This window comes from Lepidochelys olivacea, assembly GCF_965140295.1.
Source record: "Lepidochelys olivacea isolate rLepOli2 genome assembly, chromosome: 2".
Taxonomy (NCBI): domain Eukaryota; kingdom Metazoa; phylum Chordata; order Testudines; family Cheloniidae; genus Lepidochelys; species Lepidochelys olivacea.
Window position 1 is genome coordinate 82324497 of NC_140412.1, and position 25463 is coordinate 82349959.

At 41.1% G+C, this 25463-nt stretch overlaps 1 protein-coding gene across 1 annotated transcript in view; it reads left to right on the top strand.

The window, feature by feature from the left end:
• The window catches only part of NPC1 (NPC intracellular cholesterol transporter 1), a 51852-nt gene that overhangs the window by 2057 nt on the left and 24332 nt on the right, over positions 1-25463 (top strand). The window contains exons 2-9 of the mRNA XM_084621447.1: positions 11623-11745; positions 12965-13071; positions 13861-14036; positions 15399-15566; positions 17523-17772; positions 23305-23381; positions 24203-24573; positions 25100-25326. Coding sequence (XP_084477573.1) covers positions 11623-11745; positions 12965-13071; positions 13861-14036; positions 15399-15566; positions 17523-17772; positions 23305-23381; positions 24203-24573; positions 25100-25326 — 1499 coding nt within the window. The remainder of the gene's footprint in view (positions 1-11622; positions 11746-12964; positions 13072-13860; positions 14037-15398; positions 15567-17522; positions 17773-23304; positions 23382-24202; positions 24574-25099; positions 25327-25463) is intronic.

Below are 25463 nucleotides of genomic sequence, written 5' to 3' on the forward strand. Positions count from 1 at the left end.
TTAAGGGCTCTTTCATTTTTATAACCAAAACGGATATGATCATTCACATCTTGTAATGTGTCATGGTACAGATGTAGGTTAGAGATCGTCCATGAAACTCAGCACAAATGCTGTAAGATGAAACTTTAAACAATGTAAGACAAAATGATTTTAATGGCCTCTGTAACCTAAGATTCATTATATATTATTTCACTTCTAAACTAACTTAGGGTAGGTCTTTAAAATGCTGCAGTGGCACAACTGCACCATTGTGGCACTTAAGTGAAGATGCTTCTACACTGATGACAGGGAGAAGTTAAGCCACCTCCATGAGAGGTAGTAGCTATGTTGAGGGGAGAACCCCTCCCATTGATGCAGTGCTGGCTACACGGAGGGATAGTTCGGTATAACTGTGTCGCCCGGGGTGTGGACGTGGCTATAGTCCTTAAGCTAGGAGGCATTAGGAAGGCTTTTTTTCAAGCCTTGCCCAGCTCTAATAAAAGAGGAGATATGTTAATTGCAGGCCTTTCACTCAGTACTTGCTGCTTACAGTGAAAACTCTGCACTGCACTGTAACTGAGGTCTGGTGCAGATGATTTTAGTTTTGTTTAGCAAAGAATGAACAACCCGGATGAATAGATGTGCTCCGTAATCAAGGTTGTTTGTTAATATTGTATGCTTTCCTTTGGTTTGGTAAAAGCAAAACAGATTTTTTTCTTTTCGCAGATTGCAGCTATCTTTAGTTGCAATCCCTATATGAAGATATAAACTTAGTGCTTTTCAGGAAATGGTTTCTGAGGATGGTGACGGTCCTTTCTGTGTTAATTGTATGTGGTTTTTACTTACATGGAAGTATGAAAAGGAAGCCGTCAAAATAAACATTTAGCTCTTTGAATAGATTGCATTTCTTCCCAACACAATTGTTTAATAGACATTTCTGTAACCTTGGGATCCATTGGTTTAGTGTTTCAGAACACAAACTGAGTCAAGAGACCTGTTCTCCAGTTCCTGCTCATCCACAGACTTGCTTTGTTACCTTGGACAAATCACTTAATCACTATACCTCAATTTCTCCATCTGTAAAATGGAGACATTACATACCCCTCTTTGTAAAGTTATTTGAGATGCGTGGATGAAAAGCTCTATATAAATGTGAAAGTAATTCCTAAAGTATTTGTCAAAACATATTGTTCAAAATGGAGGTAAAAACAAAGGGAGTCACTGAAGAGACAAAAAACTTCTTCAGAACAAAACAGTAAAAACAGGTGGCTACTTCTTTATGTTAAGGTTCTGATCTGGGTTTTGCAGTGTTCTGGTGGAAGGTGGAGAGAAGAGTTTTTATAAACAAGGGGTGATGTATAAATTGTGTTTGGGAAAGTGAATGCCTAATAGATATGGTTACAGCCTGGCAAACTGCCTGCAATCTTTCCTACTTATTTCCTGAGAGTGTTCTTCATTCCTGATGTGCAACAGCCCTACTACTCAAATGCAGGATATCTAAACAGGGACTGCCACTAGTAGTGAATTGTTTGGTACTTTTGTGATTGTAGACAAATTTTAGCTAAGAGCTATGTACTGCCCTTGATATGCGTGCAGCATTCCCACAGCTAAAGTAATTTTTACTTGTGACCAAGTCAAACTGAAACCCTGGTCAAACAGTAATCAAGTGCATCTGCTAGCCTGCCTAAGTTATTTTTAAAAAAGTAGTCTTAACCTAACTTTATTTACAACTTTTGTCTGCTTTAGTATTCAACCCTGAAAGGCCATGACACTTATGCTTATCAGTTACACTTGGCAGTAATTTCCAGTCCTGTGGTCTGTGTTGGGAAACTTGACCTATTAATAATGAATGAATTCCCAATGAATAAATGTGCTGTTACCTTTGGAAAAAAAATCCCCTTTTTTGGAGCAAATATGAATATTGGGAGGATGGCTGTGTAATTAGGAAATTCCAACAGAAGTATTGATTGTGCATTACAGGAGGCTAGGTACAGTAAATATCCAGGTCTGTATGTGTGTTGGGGGAGAAAAAGGGGAGGGCAGAGCAGAAGGAGGGAAATAAAGGTGTGTCTCACTGGTGCTGCTGTAATCTTTCTCACTGAATTTCTTTCCAACGTTTTAGATTAGAAATGAAAGGTAAGGAGGATAAGGAAAGCTGAATACGATCTTTGATAACCATCCAGTGTTTGATGCAGGATGACAAATAGTTCCTCATTGTTATCCATACAGCACAATCATTGTTCTCTGTGTTTGCCTTGGAGTTCAGGGATCCATCATAGTTTTTGTTTTGTGGTGGTCAAGGCTGTCTGAGACATTAAAGATGTTGGTCTCTGAGTTTGATATATAGGACACCCGTTTAGTTCATGGGAGAAATGCTGACCTTATGCTGGAGTGGGGGCTGGTGGTTGTATGTTTTGGAATCATGGATAGTGTATATTACTACAAGTTTCCTTACATGTGGTGAATTCTTTTAGCACTCTATCATGTATTAAGAAGAAAAAATATGTTTAGGTCAACAAGAGCTAAATATTAACCTGTTTTTTTTTTTTTTGTGGTAACTATTTCTGCACTGCATATATAGTGCTGAAAGTGTAGTAAAGTCAATTGTAAGTGCGTTGTGTTGCTGATTCATGAAATGGATTTTCTTTTTGCTTGAACTATGATCCAGTCAGCGCTCTCAGCCAAAACAGCTGAAGGAAGTAGTGATTTAGTAGGTGATATGCTTCCCTCTGAGTGATATCCAACTAAGGCCCCAGCGTGGTGTAAGACTATAATCTTCTTGTGGATGTTCTATTTCAGATTAGATATAAAAGTGAAGTTCTGGCCATGTGGTAGTATCAGACGGTCCGATGGCACTATTTCTAAAAGTAATTCCTCTAGTGCTCTAGCTGAACTTGGTTAATTTCAGAGCATTCTGCTCACTTAACCCTCCCCCCACCCCTGTTAGTTAATGGGATGAGTCTGACTTTTCCAGGATTAAAGGTACACTGTCAACTTGAAATGTTTCAGAGTAACAGCCGTATTAGTCTGTATTTGCAAAAAGAAAAGGAGTACTTGTGGCACCTTAGAGACTAACCAATTTATTTGAGCATAAGCTTTCGTGAGCTACAGCTCACTTCATCGGATGCATACTGTGGAAAGTACAGAAGATCTTTTTATACACACAAACCATGAAAAAATGGATGTTTACCACTACAAAAGGTTTTCTCTCCCCCCCCCCCCCTCCTGCTCGTAATAGCTTATCTAAAGTGATCACTCTCCTTACAATGTGTATGATAATCAAGGTGGGCCATCTCCAGCACAAATCCAGGGTCTAACAAGAACGTCTTGGGGAGGGGGGGTAGGAAAAAACAAAGGGAAATAGGTTACCTTGCATAATGACTTAGCCACTCCGTCTTGATTCAAGCCCAAGTTAATAGTATCCAATTTGCAAATGAATTTCAATTCAGCAGTCTCTCGCTGGAGTGTGGTTTTGAAGTTTTTCTGTTGTAATATTGCAACTTTCATGTCTGTAGTCGCGTGACCAGAGAGATTGAAGTGTTCTCCGACTGGTTTATGAATGTTATAATTCTTGACATCTGATTTGTGTCCATTTATTCTTTTACGTAGAGACTGTCCAGTTTGACCAATGTACATGGCAGAGGGGCATTGCTGGCACATGATGGCATATATCACATTGGTGGATGTGCAGGTGAACGAGCCTCTGATAGTGTAGCTGATGTTATTAGGCCCTGTGATGGTGTCCCCTGAATAGATATGTAGGCACAGTTGGCAACGGGCTTTGTTGCAAGGATAGGTTCCTGGGTTAGTGGTTCTGTTTGGTATGTGGTTGCTGGTGAGTATTTGCTTCAGGTTGGGGGGCTGTCTGTAGGCAAGGACTGGCCTGTCGCCCAAGATTTGTGAGAGTGTTGGGTCATCCTTCAGGATAGGTTGTAGATCCTTAATAATGCGTTGGAGGGGTTTTAGTTGGGGCTGAATGTGACAGCTAGTGGCGTTCTGTTATTTTCTTAGGTCTGTCGTGTAGTAGGTGACTTCTGGGAACTCTTCTGGCTCTATCAATGTGGTCAGTTTCAAATAATTTTTAAGTAGTTTCAGGTACTACACCTGCTTTTGACAATTTGAATTTTATCATCACATTCTTATTTTTTTTAAAGCTATGTACGTCCCTTGCTATACACATACAGAAATTCTAATGTCAGAGGATTAAATAAGACCTTTAGTTTGTATACCCGTAATAGAGACCAGACTAAGGGTTTTTTTTTTTTTAATAACTTATTTCTTTTTTAAATATTTTAAGATCCAGCCTCCCTTGACATGTGGGGAACTTACTTGAGAAATTCCCTGCAACATCTTATCAATGAGAATGAAATAGTTACTTGTGTAAATCCCTTGAACATTGATTAAGAGTAGGGAGGGGATGAGCCCTCTTTACCATAATTGTAGCTACATGGAATACTCATATGATCAGTTTGCTAGTCATTTGTTAATGGTTGAACATTTTAACAGTGGCTTTAGGCTACTAACTTCAAAGAAGTTTGAGAGTTTACTCTCAAATGGTCTTGCAAATTTATTGTAAGTGATAGCAGGAATTGACAAGACTAAACAGTTTTTTCTCTCTAGTTTCATTGGTTAGGATCTCACTAATGCAGGTTGTAGTATAAATATACCCACTCTAAGGGTTGACAATTTCATTGGCATAGCTTCATCCCCAAGAGATGTAGTTAAGCCAACCTAACCGTTGGCATAGTCTGTGCTAGGTGAATGGAAGACTACTTCTGTCAATCAAGATACCACCAGTCGGGGAGGTGGATTATTACAGTGACAGAAGAACCCCTTCCACCTCTGTATTGGGTGTCTACGCTGAGGCGCTACAGCTGCGCCACTATAGTATCTTAAGGGTACACATAGGCCTGGTCTACACTAGGAAACTTTCTTCGGTATAACTATATCTCTCAAGGATGTGAAAAATCCAGTGCTGAGTTGATGGAAGAATTCTTCTGCTGACCTAGCTTCCACCTCTTGGGGAGGTGGATTACCTATACTGATGGGAGTATCCCTCCCATTGGGATATGTAGGGTCTACATAGGCGTGCTACAACTGTAGTGGTAGTGTTGCACCGCTGTAGTGTTTTAGGTGTAGACATGACCATGGCTTAGATTGTATTCCACTCAAAACATTTAACTTGCTTGGAGTGGGAGAACAGGCAGTTTACGCTAATGTCATGAAAATAGTTACTGGGTTTTTCTGGTCTTTGTGCTTGATTCTTTAGTAATGACAATCACCATTTAAGAGAGACAAGGTAGGTGAGGTAATATCTTTTATTGGACCAACTTTTGTTGGTAGAACAGACAAGCTGTTGAGCCTCACAGAGCTCTTCCTCAGGTCTGGAGAAAGTAACCAGCTAAGACACTCTGGTTACTTTCTCTAGACCTGAGAGAGCTCAGTGAAGCTGAAAAGTTTGTCCCTTTTGCCCATAGATGTAGATCCAATAAAAGATATTACCTCATCTATTTTGTCTCATGTCCTGGGATCAACATGACTCCAGCAACACAACAATCCACCACTTAAATGATAGATAAAAGTTGTTTTTATTGACTAGAAAAAATACAAGTACTAATATGTGTGTTCTTCCATTTCTGTGTTTGATTCCTAATTCTACGTATTAAGTTTTACATATATGTAATACCTGTTACTTTGTACCATTTTCTGAAAATTGAGATTCCCCCAGTCACACAATTAACTCCAAAATGAGCATAAATTAATATGATAAAAATCACATTGGTGGTATTTAAACTATCAAGCCACTCAGTTGGCTTGTTTTCTTTACTGTCTTTGTTTGCTAAACCTGTTTTGGTGCCATGGTCAGTGTGCACTTGGAAATTATCAGAAACATCATGCAAAAATATGAGTGGGTAGAATTGAACTGTAAACTCTTTGGGCCAGATCCTGGCTTCTTTGTGCACCAAAGTTCCCATTAAATTGGAGCTTTTTGGTATGCAGTGAATGGGCCTCTTATCATACATAAATCTCAACTCTTCTCTCTACTGAGCACACGTTGTGTAGTATGGCCTTGCCTTTACTTTACTATACTCAGATACTTGAATCTGGGACCTGCTGTTGCAGTCTCCATGATCTATTATGTGTTTTAAGGCTTGTGAAGTCACCAAGATAACTTTCCAGCTGAAGATGCATAATGTACATGGATGCTTGGTTCAATTAGTTGCTGCCTACATACCATATTTGTACACAATCTAACTTTTGTATTCAAGAAAAAATATCTTTTGTACTTAACTCTTTAAGTACTCTTCACTGTATACTTGTATAGAAGAAGTACAACTGATTTCCAGGTGCTCTCTACAACTAAATGATATGTTGGAATATGAAGTCAGCAAAAAAATACTTGCGACACATGGAAGGAAACTTCTTTCTTTATGTCAACAGATAAAGGATGCAAAGATTTGTAAGGATGGAAATTCTTCAGCTTGTGGGAATTTTCTCCCTTTTGGAAGGATGAAATCTGGATGGGTAGCCCAGTTCATGATCTAGCTGACCAAATTCTTCCAATAAACTCCAACCACAAATCCAGTGAGCAGGGCTTTAATTTTATTTGTACACCTTTATAGGTGTACTCTATAACGTTGTCCTCAGGAAGCCAAAAAATCTTACCGTGTTATAGGTGAAACCGTGTTATATCAAACTTGCTTTGATCCACCGGAGCGCGCCCCCCCCCCAGTTATAGTCTGGCATCAGAGTGTTTGTATAATTACCATATAATGCTATGTCTACAGTGCAGCTGGGGGGAGTAATTCCGAGGTCAGATAGACATACACACACTAGCTCTGCTTGAGCAATGCGCTAGAAATAGCGTGGCCATGGTAGTAAGGTGGTTGCTTGGCCTAGCCACCATAGTACAATCCTGTTCAAGATCCTAGGTATGTATGTACTCAAGTGGCTAGGGCTGGATTTACACCTTATATGCCTCTTGGCATCGCATCTTCAGAGCCCCTCTGCCCAGAGACCCCCTCCACAGGCCCACCGCCACAACTGCACACTGCCCCCTGCACAGCCCAATCACTACAACTGTCCAGTGCCCCACACAGACTTCCCTACTCCACACTGACAAACACTCCCAACAAACTTCCCAGTGCCCCCCGCAACCCTCCCCAGAGACCCACTCTCCCATGCCCTGCTCCCTGGCTGACTCGCTGGCCCTGCTGGGAGGTGACTGTGTCTTCCAGGCTGAGCTGGCAGTGTGGCCGGGGCTGGTCGGAGATTGCTCTGGCTCCTTGGGAGTGGTGCAGTCAGTCCCAGGCTGGACCAAGAGTGGGGCCTGCCCAGGCCGGGCTCCCTCAGGACCCACTTGCTCAGCATGGCCCCCCTGAGTTGAATTGCTGAGCTCTTTCCCCTGCCACAGGGGGCTGCTTCGCCTTCCCTGCTGGAAGGAGTGCTCCACCAGGGCTGCGTAGGGCTGTCTTCCCCCTCAGCTGGCCCTGTCCCCTGCCAGGACCTAGGAGCAGCAAACTTTGAATTTTTAGGTGCCCCTAGAATGCTGGCGCTCCTAGGCATGTGTCTACTGTGCCTAATTGGAAATCTAGCCCTGCAGGTGGCTAGCCCTAGACAAAGCCTCAGTTTGTCCATGTATATATTCCACTGTTGGTGTGCATGTCCCCAGTGTTCTCGAGTCTAGATTATTTTGATCAGTAGTGTCTGTTGGGGCTATGCCTTACCCCTTCTGTGTCCTCCTGCCTCCAATCAAGGGTGGAACAACCCCAACCACCCCTCAATTCTTTCTCACCACATATGTCTACCAGCCTCTTCGCACACTGTGTGACCTGTTTGTTTACTGTGTAAATAGGTACTTAGTGAATACCTAATTAGCGATTAGGTTTAGTGTTAGTAATTTGCTAGTGTTTCCTTTTTTGTAAGGAAACTGCTGCTCTGTTTGCCTGTGAATTACCACTAGTCCTGGGATCAATCACTTAAGACTGAACATTAATCTCCAGTCTTCAAAAAAATTGCCTTTCATGTGAAGCTGTAATGCCTCTAAATGATGGGCATACCTGATGTTTATCATGTCTGGGAGAGGAACACATTAAAGAGAGAGGTCATTTGTAATTCATTTTCTAAGGCCTTGTCTACATTACACAGTTGTCTGCCACATGGTCTGGTCTGGCCTGGCCACAAGGCCAGTTGTTGTCATTTTGAGCATAGATTCCGAACGTACTTGACTGTCTTCTGAATTTAAAGAACTTTGAACGCTCCATGAGCTTGTTGAGGGTACATCTTGCAGTTCTACACCTTCCAACACAGGTGGGCAGATATAGACAAGATCTAATAGTGCCTTCTGGCCTTAAACTCTATGAATCTACCCCTAAAGGGTTTATGACAGTTTACAGCCCTCGCCCCCAGCACACAGTTAAGAAATCTTGCTCCTTGGGATCTGAATATTGCCCTTAAGGGGTTAATGGGCCTATCTTTTGAACCTTTGGCTACATGTTCCCTGTTCCTTCTTTCCATTAAAACAGTCTTCTTGGTCAAAATAACATCAGCCAGGAGTGTAGAGGAGGTACAAACTTCGATCGTAGGGCCCCAGCATATAATTTTTTTAAGGACAGGATGTCATTAAGACCTTTCCCAAAATTTCTACCAAAAATAGTCTTTCATTTACATCAGGTTATGCACCTCTCTTTCAAAACCACATGTAGATTTCCTTAGAGTGCTTTCTTTCTGTATAAATAGAACTAAGCCGATTAGAGTATCCCCTAGATCCGTGGTGGGCAACCTGCGGCCCATCAGTGTACTCAGCTGGCGGGCCGCGAGACAGTTTTACACTGACTGTCTGCAGGCACTGCTGCCTGCAGCTCCCAGTGGCTGTGATTCGCTGTTCCCGGCTAATGGGGGCTGCAGGAAGTGGCATGGGCCCCAGGGACATATAGCCCGCCACTTCCCACAGCTCCCATTGGCCGGGAACAGTGAACTGCGGCCACTGGGAGCTGCGGGTGGCCGTGCCTGCAGGCGGTCAGCGTAAACAAACTGTCACAGCTCACAAGTGACCTCTGGTGCTTCTTTCAGAAATGTTCCCATTCTGGATGCTTGTAGAGTAGCTATGTGGTGTTAGGACATGTGTTCGTACAGTGCTACTCTCTTGTGGAAGCATCCAGATTTGACTAGTAATTGACAGAACAAGGAGTAATGGTCTCAAGTTGCAGTGGGGACGTTTAGGTTGGATATTAGGAAAAACTTTTTCACTAGCAGGGTGGTAAAGCACTGGAATGCATTACCTAGGGAGGTGGTGGAATCTCCTTCCTTTGAGGTTTTTAAGGTCAGGCTTGACAAAGCCCTGGCTGGGATGATTTAATTGGGGATTGGTCCTGCTTTGAGCAGGGGATTGGACTAGATGACCTTCTGAGGTCCCTTCCAACCCTAATATTCTATGATGACCCTAATTTTTGTAAGGCTGTCCCACAATAACTCAAAAAAGAACTTGATATTTAACCTACAGTAACTGTGGGTCTTTGAGACATCTAGATAGATTCTATGACCAACCCCCATTCCCTGCTATTATGGAGTCTGATAGCCATACAGAACCCAGATATTAAGGAACTGAGGGAAAGTTGGGGGCTGTCTCACCCTTAATGCCCTCGGCTGGAGACTTGTAGACACTTGGTGTGCAAATGCAGCCCCAACAGACACTGCTGAGCAAAATAATCTAGACTTGATTGCATGCCAACAGTGAAATATATATAGGGACAACACATCTCAAAGAACCACAGTTACTGTAATGTAAGTACAGTTTCTTCCCCCTGACAAATGTCCTATCATTTTTTTTCTTCATCTTTTGGGTGTGTTTCTGTGTCAGTCATCCAGTACAGAAATGTTTCATGTATTGGATGCTGTGGAATCATTTAATGTAATTCTGTGTAGTTCTTAGATGTTATGTTTGGAGACAGTCAGAGGTCCCTTGGATTAGTGAACAAAGTTATTCATGGTCAAGCACAAAGCATAGGAGTTTGTCCTTGCACTATAAGCATGTGATGTTTGACAAACACTAGTAAAGGTTGTTTAGAAGATAACTTCTGCCCCATCTTTATCTGTAAAACTGTCCTATGCAACTTTCAGAATGGAAAAGCTTGCAATAATATGTACTGAATGCGTGTTTGTGATGTCATTCAAGTGTTGCTTATATTATATATTTGCACAAGTACTTTTGCAAAGGGTTAGAGGCTGTTTAAAATGCTTTTTTTTGGAATAACAGGATAGTGTACAGTACTGTACATTGATACATGTGTTGAAATTGCCAGAGTAGATGAACTTTGAATTGTCTATTTAGTTTGGTGATAGAAGAGACCAGAAATTCTACAGTTTCAGTTACATATGGTAGAATCCAAAGGTCTAGTAAGAAATTTTATGTATTCATGTTTAAAAAAAAATAAAAAATAAAAAAATGAAAGGGAGGAAGAAAGGCATACAGATATGGTCTTCTGAGCATTTCAGGCTAAGCTTTCCAAAAAGAGGTCCCTTCAACTTTTCTACTCTTGATATACTACAGTGTAAATTTTGAGCTAGTACCAAGTCAACTTTCTTAAGTGCATTGCTAACAGTGATCTCAAGTTCCTTTCTATAGCTAATTAAAAGCAGTACAGAGAATAGGGGAACACTGCACCGCTCTTATGTTGGTGACAAACAATCCGCTTAAGCTAAGAGTGGCGAGGAGAGTGCTGCTGATGGAGAACAACTCCCTGAATTTTGCCATGACCAGATGACTCTCATGTGATGAATGAGACATGCTTGAGAAACTTTTGCATTACATAATCCTTGCTCTTTCTGTGATGTTTATATACTGCATCTTCTCTGAATTTGAAACTATAGCAAATTACTGATGGCAAACTTGTATTTCAGCTTTCCCGTCTTAATAAATCAACTTGTCACATTAATTTGATGCATTTCTGCAGCATACAAATACATTACTGATTCAAAATATTTTCTATAGCGTTTAGAACAGTAATGGTTACAAACTGCTCTGTCACTTGTGAGCATTTTAACTTGTGTGAGCAGGTGCTTTTCCATATTATCCAGCATTAAAATTCATTTCTGGGGGGTCTTTGATTGAAAAGTACTACCATGTGGGATAGGGAGTTCTCTAGAACCCTTGCATATTATAACACTGCCAATGTGATTTCCCACACCTGTCCTGTCACTGTCTACCAACAGGGTAGTAAATGTGCTTTCTTTGGGAATACAAATGGGCAAATGTGTGTGTTTAACTAGCCAAGCCAGGAAGATATGTATGTATTTCTGGAGGAGGAAAGTGATTTTGTGTGTGTGTGTGAAATTAAACTGATTTTATCTTGTCTGCTGGTCTTGTTTTAGCTTTTTTTTGTGTGCTATTTAAAAACTTGTACAGTCTAGTATCTACTGAACCGTTATGATTCTAGTTTGATAGTACTCTCCTTTTGGTACTATTAAAAGAAAAATGTCTAGATGGAGGCCTTTCTCATACTTATTTTATATTTTCTGCATCCATTATAAATATTTAAAAATTCTCTGAAAGTCTGTGATTTGAAACATTTGCCATTTTGATACAAAGTCTCTTGCTTTTAAATCTTTACCATGCAACTATCTAACACAACTTCCTCTATTTAGGTACTTTCACAATCATGTGTTTGGTATGGGGAGTGCGGAATAGCTTCTGAAGGTAAAAGATATAACTGCAACTATACAGGACTACCAATACCATTACCAAAGGATGGATATGACTTAATGCAGGTATGTTTCTTTTGGACTGTTCTTCTAGAAACTAGAAGATAAATAGAATATGGGCTGGGATGTGTGTAATAAGACCTAAATATAATTTTCTGCAATAATCTAAGTTCTTGGGCCTTAAAATATGAAATGGCTGCACACATTAGGGAACTGAATGCTGGTCCTAAGCAATGGCACCAGTGACTTCACATCTTTGTTTAATAGTGTTTAGGTGAGCCACCTGATACTTACCACTCTGCGTTATGCCTTAAAAAAATTGGTGCACACTTTCAAGCTTGTCACTGCCTTGTATGATTTTTAGGTCTTGCCAAATCCATGCCAGTACCGTGTATATCATTGAACTAAAACTTCTGAGTTTCTGTAACAAATCTTCAGATTAAATTTTGATCTCCAGCGGTAAATCCTCTACACAGTGTAAAAAAAACCAAAACCAAAACCAAAAACCCCCAACCCACACCCCATGGCAACGAGTCTCAGAGGCTGGTTCAGTTGACTTGGGCTCTCAGGGCTAAAAATATCCATGTAGATGCTCAGATTAGGGTTGAAGCCTAGTTTTTGAGGGGGAGGGTCTGAGTACCCAGGGCCTGAGCCCAAGTGTCTACACTGCTATTTTTAGCCCTGCAGTCTGAGCCTGAGACAGTTGACCCGGTCTCTGAGACTTGCTGCTGTGGGTTATTTTTGCTGTGTAGATGTAACCCAAGTGTTCAAGGTAGTCTGAACTAAATTGCTTTGTATGTATATTTCATGTTTAGTGGCTGATGGGGGTAGGCCCGGGACTGTTGGTTTCTAAATTTGCCTTTTGGAATCTCTTCTGAAATTTATCATCAAATTACACTATCAAACTTAAGGAGCAAATCATTCGAGTTGGGAAGTGTATACTTTATCCTGTCTGCTCCTTCAGTACCCTTATACTGTATTTACATACTGGTGAATTGGTGAGCCAGACAGTGTCCATGCAGCTCTAAAAAGACACACAGGCAAGAAGAAATCTCTTTTCCCCTCTTCCATAACAAATCCATGTTAAGTCAAGTTCAGTATCCTGACAACTTTCTAATTAAGATGATGATTTTATAAATTCTTTGTCACAGAAGCAGAATGACAAGTGTTCTCTTAAGTTACCTTCTACTGACATCTATGTATGAAGTTGTTAAATGCCTTAATCCTACTTTTTTTTTCCCCACTTGATTATAATTAATAGCTTTGTGACCTTTTTTTATTTAAGGAACTCTGCCCGGGTTTACTCTTTGATAACGTTAGCGTTTGTTGCAATGTTCAGCAGCTTCAGACTTTGAAAAATAACTTGCAGCTGCCTCTGCAGTTTCTCTCCAGGTATGCTGACAATCAGTTTGAAATGATTAGCACTTTGTAACATTTGTGAATAAAAGCACATTCTGTTAGCTGTTTTTATGAGCTGACAAAAAGAAAATAGCATTTTTGTGACTTAGTGAAGTTGGTGTTACTGGGGAAATCTTGTCAAGAAGAAAACTTCATGGGAATGATTGGGAGAAACTTGTATTCAGGCACAGTGGTTCTTTCTATTGTTCCACAGTATGGGAATGTGGGCTCCCTTTTGTTGTGTCTGGGTCCCATGCAAAGAGGAATCCAGACTTCATTCTATCCCCTATTTAATTTAAGGTCCTGTTTCTTATCCCGCCCTTAGTAAAACTCCTAACATCACAGGTATTTTTGTTCGAACAATAGACCGCATTCAAGTGACACTGAGTGAGATTAAACATCACCTTTACAGCTCCTGCCGTTTTTGGAGGTAACAGAACAACTCCCTAAGTTTGTCTCTGTGTTGGTTTTTACTCCTTTCTTCCATCCTTACAACACTGCTGAATTGTGGTTAGGAGAGACAACTCTTCTTAGGAGTGACATTTGATTAGGAAAATCTAGAATTATTATGTAATTGGTAGATGCACCACTTAAGCTTAAGTCTTGATAGAGTAGTTTACAAGACTGAATGACTCATATTTTGAGTCCTCAGTAGTTTTAATTGTAAGAAACATTTACTTTTCCTGGTAAAATGTTTCCTTCAAAGTGGATCTCTTTGTATTTCATGTGTGTGTACATGTATGAATCAAAGCCAATGTTTAACTGGCTTTTTTTCTTCTGCAGATGTCCATCTTGTTTTTATAATTTAATTAACCTGTTCTGTGAGTTGACCTGCAGTCCACATCAAGTTGACTTTTTGAATGTTACAAAAATGATACCTTATTATGATCCTGTCACAAAAGAGAGCAAAGCTAGCATCACAGAGCTACAGTATTATATTGGAGAGAGTTTTGCCAATGGTAAGCAAACCCAGTTCAGTTACTATGCTACTTGGGTATGGTATATTGTGAATTCCTCATACTCCACCCAGATTTTCAGATAAATGCCATTGTCTTTCTGAAGGAAGTCTATGGTCAGTAGAGGAACTGGGAGAGAGGGAGTGGAAATTTATCCTTTTGATCATTTGACATTTGCTTGTAACTTACCTTAGAATCTCTTTCTTGACCCATGCAAGTGCCTAAAACTATAGCAACGGACCCCTTAGAAAAGTTTTTTATAATAATAAGCTGCTTAAAATATTAATGTGAATGTAGAATTTCCATTATGAAGTGACCACCTCTGGTTTTGCTGAAGTGGTTTTGCATTATTATTATATTATGGTAGTGCCTAAAAGCCTAATCAAGATTGGGTCCCCATTATGTTAGACACTGTAAAACCTGTAATAAGAAATAGGCCCTCTTATGAAAAGCTTACAAATAATTGTCATCCAAGTCTGAGAGAAACCATGAAGTCTTGCATGAACATATAGTGGCGTCAAGGTTTGGTGTAGGACTTTCATTTTTGACAGTTGTGGTAGAAAATTATATTTTGTTTCAGTGTGACAAATGAAGTCTAGAGACTGTGCAGTACAGTTGCTCCTGTTTTCATAAAACACTGCTACTTTTTAAAAATAATTGACAAAATATTAGTCCTAGTGTTTTTCCAATATTTAGGAGTATACAAGAAATTAAGACAAATATTATTCTTACAGAAGTGTAAATTCTAAATTGTACTTGAATGCTTCATTTTGTCAAAGAAAACTGTGTGGAGTGCCCTGTCTGTTATAATTGCAACTGAGTTAATGTAATTCCAGTTTATAGTGTGAGCTGTCCAAGGCTTTAGCCCAGTTAAACACTTAAATTCAATCGACATTACAAATTTGAACCTTATTGTAACTGGGTCTCCTGAGTCAGTTGTAATTATAAGGTAGATTTGGCCTCTCAGTCAGCTTATGTTCATGCTATGTACGAGATTATTTGGAATTAAAGGTTGAATAATAAAAATGTACTTCATGTGGTAGTTAGGAGGGCCTCCTGGAACATCCTCCTCCTTTTAGGTACTCAGGGTTGAGTATCCCTAGAAGTTCCTCCATTAAGTACATTAGGTTTGATAAAATCAGTTCGTGTTCTCTCTCTCTCTTCCCCCGTCCCCAAATCTGGATGTAAATTCTGCACCTGCGGTTTAAAGTTTAAGGCATCTTCTGTAAATTTAAAGAACTAAATTTGGGCTTGTTTACTTCCAGAATTCAACATGCAAAATAAACTTTAAAAATTACATTGTTTTGTTTAATAGCATGGACTTTTTATACTTCCTAATAACGCTTTTTTTTTTTTTTTTCCTAGCCATGTATAATGCCTGCAAAGATGTGGAAGCACCATCAAGTAATGTTAAAGCATTGGGGCTGCTATGTGGGAAAGATGCTAAAGACTGCAATGCTACCAATTGGATTGAGTACATGTTTAGTAAGAATAATGGACAGACTCCTTTCAGCATCATTCCTATTTTTTCAGGTAAGAAATTGAACTTTTTTTCTTCTGTGTGTGGCCTGTGTCCTAAACATGGATGTTTACACTATGCATTGTTGTGGTAGTAAAATCCAATAATGTATTAGAATAACATGAGACAAGTATATTACAGCAGTATAAATTATATACCTTTTATAAAAATACTGAACTAGAGAGGATTTTAATTGTCTTGGCTTCTTGGTGATTGTTGCTGAATGTTAGTGTTGTTGAGAAGCACCTCATTACACTGAAACAACATAGCAAGGTAGATAATTATCTCTTTTGATAGTCAGAATTTGCTGTTCTAATCACTATCTTCTAATTGGATCCTTTCATTCAGTAGTAAGAGGTGAGCTATTTAAGAGGCAAGCAGTTTAAAAATTTCTGCAGTATTTCTTAATAGTTTAGATTTCTGAGGGCTTGGCTACACTTGCAAGTTAGAGCGCATTAAAGCAGCCCCAGGCTCCCTAACCCAACCCATCCACACTGGCAAGGCACTTAAAGCGCTCAGACTCTGCAGCTGGAGCGTTCCTGATAATCCACCTCCACGAGAAGCATAACGCTTGCTGCGCCCCAGCTGAAATGCCCGGGTGTCAGTGTGAATGAGGTGTTGCATTACTGTGCTGTGATTGGCCTCTGGAACAGTCACATAATCCCCTGAAGTAAAGAGGCCACTCTTGTTGTTTTGAACTCAGCTGTAGGAATGTAGATATTCCCTTTTAAAGCTCTGTTTCTGACAGCTGGCATGCTTATCAGCTCCCAGACAAAGCAACCATTACTGTGAAATGCTGCTTGCTCTCTGTGTGTGTGTGTGTGGGGGGGGGAGGGGGAGGGGGAGGGGGAGAGAGGTCTGCTTCTGTCTGAACTTACAAGACAGCATGCTGACATACTCAGCACCCCAAAAACCAACTCTCCCCCCATATACACACAACACACTCCCCATTTGAAAAGCATTTCGCAGCCACTTGAACGCTGGGATTGCTACCACAATGCATTGCTCTCTCTGGCATTGCAAGAGCTGCTAATGTGGTCAGACCAGTGCGCTTGAATCGGACAGTGTAAACACACGGCAGTGTTCTCCCTGCTGCGGTCTCCGAAGACTGGTTTAACTCCCAGCGCTCTACATCTGCAAGTGTAGCCATGCCGTGAGAAAAGTGGTCAAAGTTAATTAACATTTTCAGTGAAGCTGGACCTAACAGTGACCCCTTTCTCTAGTGTAGACAAGTGCTGAAAGTGTGTAGGGGGGAGGGTTTTCCCCCCAGTTCATCAGAAGCAGGTTGAGAACCAGTGGCTTATGCCAACTATTTACCATCCTGAGCTGCATATGCAGCTGTCTGTGTTATGTGGGTCGCATCTATATATATCTATCTATAATATTGGCCAGAGCTGTGTGCTGATTGGGTTGCAAGTGGTCTGCAGTCTGAGAACCACTAGTGTAGTGTAAACAGTCCTTCCCCTTTTATATCTGAGTACAAATTTTTCCAAATATGTTGAATTTGCACGCTGTAAAGTTACATGTGTTTTAAGTGTGATTTTTTTTAGTGCTAAAAGTGAAGAAAACAAAGATTTTAATTTATATATTTTTTTAAAAAACCACTTCATACTGCTTGCTTTAGAATCACCTTTATATTGCCAAAGTTCACATCTTTTATTGCTAGTTTTATGATGATAGAGGCTTTTCTTAAAGCCCCAGCTTCTTTGGTCCTGTGATTTTATGAGGATCTCAGCTTTCATATTTTTAAAAGTAAGTTTCTAGCCCTCATGGTTATGGAGAAAATTCTAAAAATGTGGTGAGTGAATCCTGAAGGCTCGAAAATCAAATGGCAAATATCCAATGATTTTGGTGGGGCCTGACTTGTGAATTTTGAACATTTGGGGATGGCAATACCACTTTTTTAAAAATAAAGAAACACAGAAATGAAATGGAAGTTTCACATTTATAATTAATTTCTCTGCTCTTAGATATTTCTGTCCGTGGAATGAGTCCTATGAACAATGCTACCAAAGGCTGTAATGAATCTATGGATGATGTTACAGGACCATGCAGCTGTCAGGACTGTTCCCTTGTTTGTGGTCCCAAGCCTCAGCCCCCTCCACCTCCTGCACCTTGGCTTTTGCTTGGTTTGGATGCTATATATGTCATCATGTGGATCTCCTACATGGGATTTTTACTTGTATTTTTTGCAGTCATTTTTGGAGTCTGGTGTTACAGGTAAACAGGCAATTCAAAATGCTCAATATTGATACAAATAAACTCATTTATTTTTTCTGTTAACATGTTCAAAAATTATTTTGCACTCTGGGAAAGTAAGCAGTTTTGTGGTAAGAACAATAGTACTGTTTTCATGTACAGTGTGTAGGAGTAGCTTATTAAATTAACATTACCAATATAGGTATGTTTAAAAAAAATCTTAAATTACATTAGAAATGGAAAAGTCAGAGTGCTCAGTAACTTAGCCATATACAGTGTATATTTATATGCAGCTGAATATTTTCAGTCACATTAATTTGTATAACCTTGATCTCTTTTCATTTCCTGACTTTGCGCATTTAAACTTACATTAGCATAGTCTATTGCATTTTGTTTTCTTCATTTGTAAGAACATTGGGGAGAGAGGACATTCCTTATATTCATTATCACTTTAAATGGTCCACCTGAATTAAGTTTGGAACCTGAAGTGAATGCAGAGAGAGGAGTTCAGAGCTTTGCTGCTGTTTTGGCTGGGGACAGCTTTCAGCAAGGGTGGGTTAACAGAGCACCAGAACACTAGATTTTGTTGGAGGCAGCTGTTCTCAATGGCATAGGTGCACACTTCTAACAGGAAAAAGTTGGGAACTAAATTATTGGGGGGTATGGTAAAATGTTCAGAAAATTGTGGAATTCTGATGCAGTTGTGGAAAAGAGCTGAAAATAGCAGGCTACACAAACTACTTCCATGTTCCTGATTTTTCACCTGTCCCTGCAAGGGAAAGATCAAAGGTAAGTGGAAGATCTTGTTGTGCATTTCATTGGGAGTCTTACAATCTAATGCAAGTAGCAGCATCTGTTGTGCCAGGTCAGGCCAGGCAGGGAGAACGTGCAGTTATCTAATCCTATATGTTTTATCCCAAAGGTCTCTGGTAGGCCTGCTGAAGTCCCATGGGACAGCTACTATGCATGCTCACTAACTTGAATTTGAAAATTATTTATACCATCAGTTTATTCTTTGCAGAGACTCTTCCTCATTGAGAACTAGCAAGATGTTAACTTTAGAGTATTTTTCTTCAGTCTTTTGTTTTTGGGGGAGCTTAAATTTTACAACTTTCAGCATAAAGTGTATATACTTTTCATTCTCCCATAATACAAAAATGGCTTAAGAAACTTAAACTCAGCCCTCTCCTACTATCTAGTGCCTATCCTCAAAAATAAATAAATCACCTGTGGGCTGAGACAAAGCTTTGGAAACTTTTCAAGCCCAAAAAAGAACTTTTCAGAAAGTTACAAGCAAGTAAAAATAAACCTGTGTCCAATAGTTTTTTTTGTTTTTTTTTTTTAAAGAAAACTCCCACTGTTGTAGCTAGACTATAGAGTAGCACTTCCACCATTGATAACTATAGTATACAAACAGTGGAAGTGAAAGTCTAGATGACATAGTGGGTACATCTACAGTGAAATAAAAAAAAATCCCTGGCCTGGTCAGCTGACTCAGGCTCACGGAGCTTAGGCTGTGGGGCTAAAAATTTGCCACGCTCCAGGTGTTTGGGATGCCAGAGAACTTTCTTTGTGTGATCCGCAAGGTGTACGAGGGATGCAGGACCACCATTTGCTCGGTCGAAGGGGAGACTGCTGAGATCCCGATCCGGAGCGGAGTTAAGCAGGGCTGTCCCCTCAGCCACATCATCTTTAACCTCGCCATGGAGCCGTTGCTGCGAGCGATCTGCAATGGCACAGATGGCTTCAACCTCCACGGTGAGAGGGTGAGCGTCCTGGCTTATGTGGATGACCTGGTCCTGACCGTGGATCACCCAGAGAGCGTCCAACATATGCTAGATGCCACCAGTCGAGCTGCCGACTGGATGGGACTCCACTTCAATGCAAAGAAGTGTGCAACTCTCCACATCGATGGCAGCAAAAGGGGCTCGGTGCAGACGACGGAGTTCCAGATCCAGGGTGAGCCCATCATCTCCCTGGCAGAGGGGCAGGCGTACCAGCACCTTGGCATGCCGACAGGTTTCCGTGTCCGGTAGACACCTGAGGACACCATCCAGGAGATCTTGCAGGATGCCGCCAAGATTGACGCCTCCCTGCTAGTACCGTGGCTGAAGATAAATGCCCTGAACACCTTCCTGATCCCCTGCATCTCATTCTTCCTAAGGGTATCCGCCGTGGCGAAGGTACCCCTCAACAAGGCAGACAAAATCGTCTGGCAGCATCGCTTCACTGTGGTCCTGTGCTCGCAATGCCACGCATCACCTGGGGAAGTGCATCGGCTGCCGCTGAGAGTGGTGCGAGGAGCGCCAGGAGCTGGGAGTCCTGGTGCCTCAGATCAGGTCCAAAGACAACACCATCGTCATCCCGAGTGCCAGGGGCATGCTGGAGAGAACCCTGAAGGCAGCCATCCACTCACTGTACATGGAAACCCTGAAGCGTAAACCGGACCAGGGTAAAGCCTTCGAACTGACCAGCAAGTGGGACACTAGCAACCACTTCCTCGCCGGGGATGGCTTTACCCATTTCGCTGACTGGCGGTTCATCCATTGTGCCTGGCTCAACTGCATCCCGCTCAGAGTCCTCCACCACGGGAACTGAGACGAGCATTGCAGGAAGTGCAGCTACTCCAGCGAGACCCTGTCCCACGTCCTGTGCAGCTGCAAGCCCCACTCCAGAGCCTGGCAGCTGCACCACAATGCCATCCAGAACCACCTGGTGAAAGCCATCGCACCGTGCCTGGGGGAGGTCACTGTGAACTGTGCCATCCCCGGTACTGACAGCCAGTTGCGACCTGACATAGTAGTCACTGACGAGGCTCAGAAAAAGATCATCCTCGTCAACGTCACGGTCTCCTTTGAGAACAGAATCCCGGCCTTCTGTGAAGCCCGAGCTCGTAAGCTGGAAAAATACACCCCCCTGGCCGACACCCTGAGAGCGAAGGGCTATGAGGTGCAAATGGATGCCCTGATCGTCTGAGCCCTGGGCGCTTGGAACCCCTGCAACGAGCGTGTGCTGCGGACCTGTGGGATTGGTCGATGCTATGCATGGCTCATGTGGTGCGTCATGGTCTCAGACACCAACCGATGGTCCAGGGACATCTACATCAAACACATCACTGTCCACCGACAGTACCAGGAGGTGTGAGCCAGAATGACATCGTGCATCAACTATGAGAAAGGGACCGAGAGACTTTTTTTCTATTGGACCACGTGAACTGGAACCATAAACTCACTGAACATTAAATGTCACCAAATGAGGGTAAATCCATCCTCCTCATCGTATCCACTCATTATACTCCACACCTGAACATAGCCATTATATGAACAACATACCCTCATATTCCAATGTCTGTACTTTTGACCTGTTAATCTTTTACCCCCCATCGGGGATATTTCAGATTATGTATTCCTTCTGCCATTCGATCCTAAACCGAATTTTGCACCGCTTGATAATCTGTACCTTATTCCCTGATAACCAGAAACTTCTATGCTTAAACTCTGTACCTTTTTTTTTTTTTTTTTTTTTAATTTTAACATCTTAATAAAATTCAGACTTCTGCTGGAGCCAGAGCTCTGGGACCCTGCAAAGGGGGAGGGTCCCAGAGCCCGGCTCCAGCCTGAGCCCAAATGTCCCCCACAGCCTGAAGCTTGCAAGCCTAAGTTAGCTGAGCCAAGCCATCTGCAGTTGTTTGCTTGCTGTGTAGGCACACTCAGTGGAGGAAAAACTTGAGAGGCCAGTCTCCACTGGTTGGTTTACACAGCGCTGTGGCAACAGCGGGAGACTTTTGTTTTCCAAAGGCTCAGTAGTGGCAATAATAGAACTCCATGTGTAAATTTTGACAAAAGCCCTTGTTGTAGCTGTGGAAGTATAAATATACAGACCCGTAACAATGTGATACAGTGGGAAGTGTAATAAACAATAACTGCCTTGTGACAAATGGTCATGAGTGTTGATTTCATCCCTATTGAATTCTAAAAAAAAATACCCCAAACAAAACTAAAAACAAAAGCTGTTGAACTGATGGTAAACATAGCCTGCTTACTAAGCATTATCTCACAAATGGCTTGTCTACCCTAGAGAACTGTAACATCTTGCAACAGTACAATCAAATCGTTGAAACTTGTAATGTGGTGTGGGCAGGCTAGGCAATCTGACAAGTGTAAACTTGTTAAGTACATTTACAGGCAGCTCTCTTTGCAAAGCTGGGGCTTGTGAGAGTAACCATCTGCAACAGAAGACCGGTCACCAAGAGGGGTGGTGATCCATTAGGTCTGCTAAAGTCTTCGCACATATCTATGGAATATGATCAGTAATCTTAAAGGAACTTTGTATTTGGACAACATGTGTGTTACAATAGAAGTAAGTGCTTGCAACACATCTAGTGTAGACAAGACCACAAAACACATTAATGCTTGGATCTACACTGGCTACCAGTTGATTTCTGGGTTATGAAGCTCTAAGTATCCTGACTGACAGCTGTGAAAGGATTAAGTGGGTTTTGCTGACTCAGTGAAGGCAATTAGAGAGTCAGCAACTCACTAATGGATTTAACTGAATGTGGATGGTAACTGTTCAGTAGTGGGTCAGTCCTTCACTGTGGAATTTATATCTGCCTGTAGTTTTCGTGAGCCTGGATTTTGTGACTTTTGGGACATGCTGCAATATTATGTTTCCCCAGTTTGTGTGTATAAGTGAAGTTCATTTTGGGGTTAGGAAGACTTTTTTCAAGGGAGAGCTTTTTAACGTTCATACTGTGCTAAGATGATTTTGATAGTCACAAGTGGAAACAAACCTAAATACATTATTTAAACTGTAGACCATGGAAGCAGATGTGGTTCCTGCCCTGCAGAGGTTATCTAACAGGATGAACAACATGAAAGGTGGATGGCTAAGGTCACAAGGAAATGTATACAGTATTTATATATTATGTACACTTGGCTATTTGTTTAGCTTCATATGTATAGACTTTTCCTGGCTGTCCCTCAGTTTAGCCATTATGGGTTGGTGGTTTTCTTGCAGGTGTCACATCAGAGTTGGCCCTTCAGAAAGGGGGTTTAAAGAAGTTGTGTGACCATATGGGTCTGTTCAGGGATGGCCTTAGTAGTAGTGTTGAAGAATAATGCAGAGACTTGGAGGGGCGGCAGGGTGAGAGGGAGCTTCTGGTCTTTCAGTCTTTACACTTGCATTTTTAAAAAAAAAAAACTGTTGGCAAACTTTTTAGCCTAAAACATTAAACCCAAAATTTCCAGAAATAGTTTCTTAATGATCTAAGTTTAAGGTGAGTTTAGATATATCCTAATTTTCCCTTCGTTTCTAAAATGTGACAAATTTAAGATGCATAAAGCTTATAGTGAAATATTGTTGTTTGTGATGATATTGGTTAGAGATGGACCTAAAGTGGAATGCTTGCCAATTCTGATCCAGACTTTGGATCTCCTGATTCACCTCTATTACGGTATTTATTGCAATAGTACAGTGCTGGAAAACAGTTGTCTTGATTTTTTTGCAAGAGAACCACATACTGAATATATGATCTGTTTTTTGTTTTTACAGAAAAAGGCATTTTGTCTCAGAGTACACTCCAATTGACAGCAATATAGCCTTCTCTGTTAATTCTCGCCATGACAACGGTATGTCTGGGATCATAATGATAGGGTTTGATTAGATATTATTTCCTTCTCTGAGATGTGGACCACAAGAGTCTGAGACCTTTTAGGAACCCCAAAAGACCACCTAGTCCAACATTCCTGCCCTAGTTGGTTCATCTTAATTCAGTTTTTCTGCACTTTCTTCATACTTTCATTGTCTTGCTGACTTTTTATATAGAATTTGGGAGTAACATTTAAATACAGTCCCACCTAAACTACTTTTGACATCACTTGGCTCATCATTGTGGATGGGGCCAAGTCGTGGGTCCATATACACTTGAAAATTTAGCCATGCCGATGTATAGTTGTTTGGCATTCTTAGGTATAATTTTTACTTTCTCCTGTGATTAGGACAGCATCATTATAGAGAATCATGTCATGACCTAACATGATTTTAATGTTCTACGAATGTCCTGTCCCATCCACACTACAAATAAGTGTTAAAGCTCCGATGCCTCTAATCCTGCCAATCATGGGTATGCTCAAGTGTAGGTGGGACTACTATTAGCATGTTTTTTATAAACATGGTTCCATCTAATTGTGCCACACTGGCTTGCAACATTGTTAGAAACTACTGTAGCTAGAAGAGTGTTTTAGCAGTTTTTCTCCTGCTTGAGCCCCTTTGTTGATAAGACCTTTATCTTTTCGTTTATGGTGGTTTTAAAAAAAAAAAAAAAATCTAGAATCAATAAATGATCTTCTCTGTAAGAATGCCTGGAAGCATCTGACTGATCCAAAGAGATTACTGGATAAGAAAATGGTTCATTTTAATAGTTTGGATCTTGTATCTCCTCTTCCTACAGGCGAGGCTTCCTGTGGTGAAAGACTTGGTGAGAGGTTTGAGAACTGTTTACGGCTCACATTCATGTCCTGGGGGGCTTTCTGTGTTCGAAATCCACGGCCTGTTGTTCTCTTCTCTCTGGTCTTCATTGCCATGTGCTGTTCAGGCCTGGTGTATATCAAAATCACTACAAACCCTGTAGACCTTTGGTCAGCCCCAAGCAGCCAAGCTCGCAAGGAGAAGCAGTACTTTGACACTCACTTTGGACCTTTCTTCCGTACTGAACAACTTATTATTCAAGCTCCCCACAGTAAGCCACACATCTACTCACCATACCCATCAGGAGCTGATGTGCCTTTTGGGCCTCCGCTTGACAAAGATATCCTATATCAGGTAACATGGGTTTTGCAGGCCTATCTATGTGGAAGAGATGTGAATGCAATGTGTTTTGCAATACTTGTAAGACCCTAAAAGGGATTAATTATCAGTATGAAGCTGGGTTTTGTTTCGCCTATGTGGTTAGCATATAATGTGAATTTCCACCAAAAACTAATCTGTTATAAATATCTAAAATATCCTCTGGAGTTAGCAAAGAGACTGCAAGAACTTCCAATCCGCCTTGCAGCAAAGGGCTAATCACCTTCCCCCACTTTGCCGCTCCTGTACCTTCATTCCCACTTGCTTTGAACCTCAAGATGTATGAAAAATACTCCTCTAGTACTTAGAATGAAAACCACATTTTGCTTCATCATTTGCTGTGTGCTTATATTAAAAGCGTGGTACCCAGCTCAGAAACCGCCAAAAATGCCCCATGACTTTTAAAAGTATTTGATCTTACACCGAGAAGAAAAATGCTCTTTCCGCTCCACCAAATGCCTTCAGACAGTGCTGTTTTGAGTTATAGTGTGTTTTGTTTCAGGTGCTAGATTTGCAGAATGCTATTGAAAACATAACTGCTGTTTATGACAATGAGACTGTAATGCTGAAGGATATCTGCCTGGCTCCTCTTACTCCCTACAATAACAACTGCACTATCCTGAGTGTGCTCAACTACTTTCAGAACAGTTACTCCATTCTAAATCATTCAGTTGGGGATGAGTTCTTTGTCTATGCTGATTACCACACTCACTTCTTGTACTGTGTCCGGTAAGCAGAGCCACTAAATACATGCTTTAAAAATATTTGTGTACAGATGGACTCTTAAAAACTGTTTTGGGGTTGGTGGGTTTTTTTTCTTCCCATTTGACGTGCTGTATCCAATGCCAGCAGCCTCTGAATTTTTT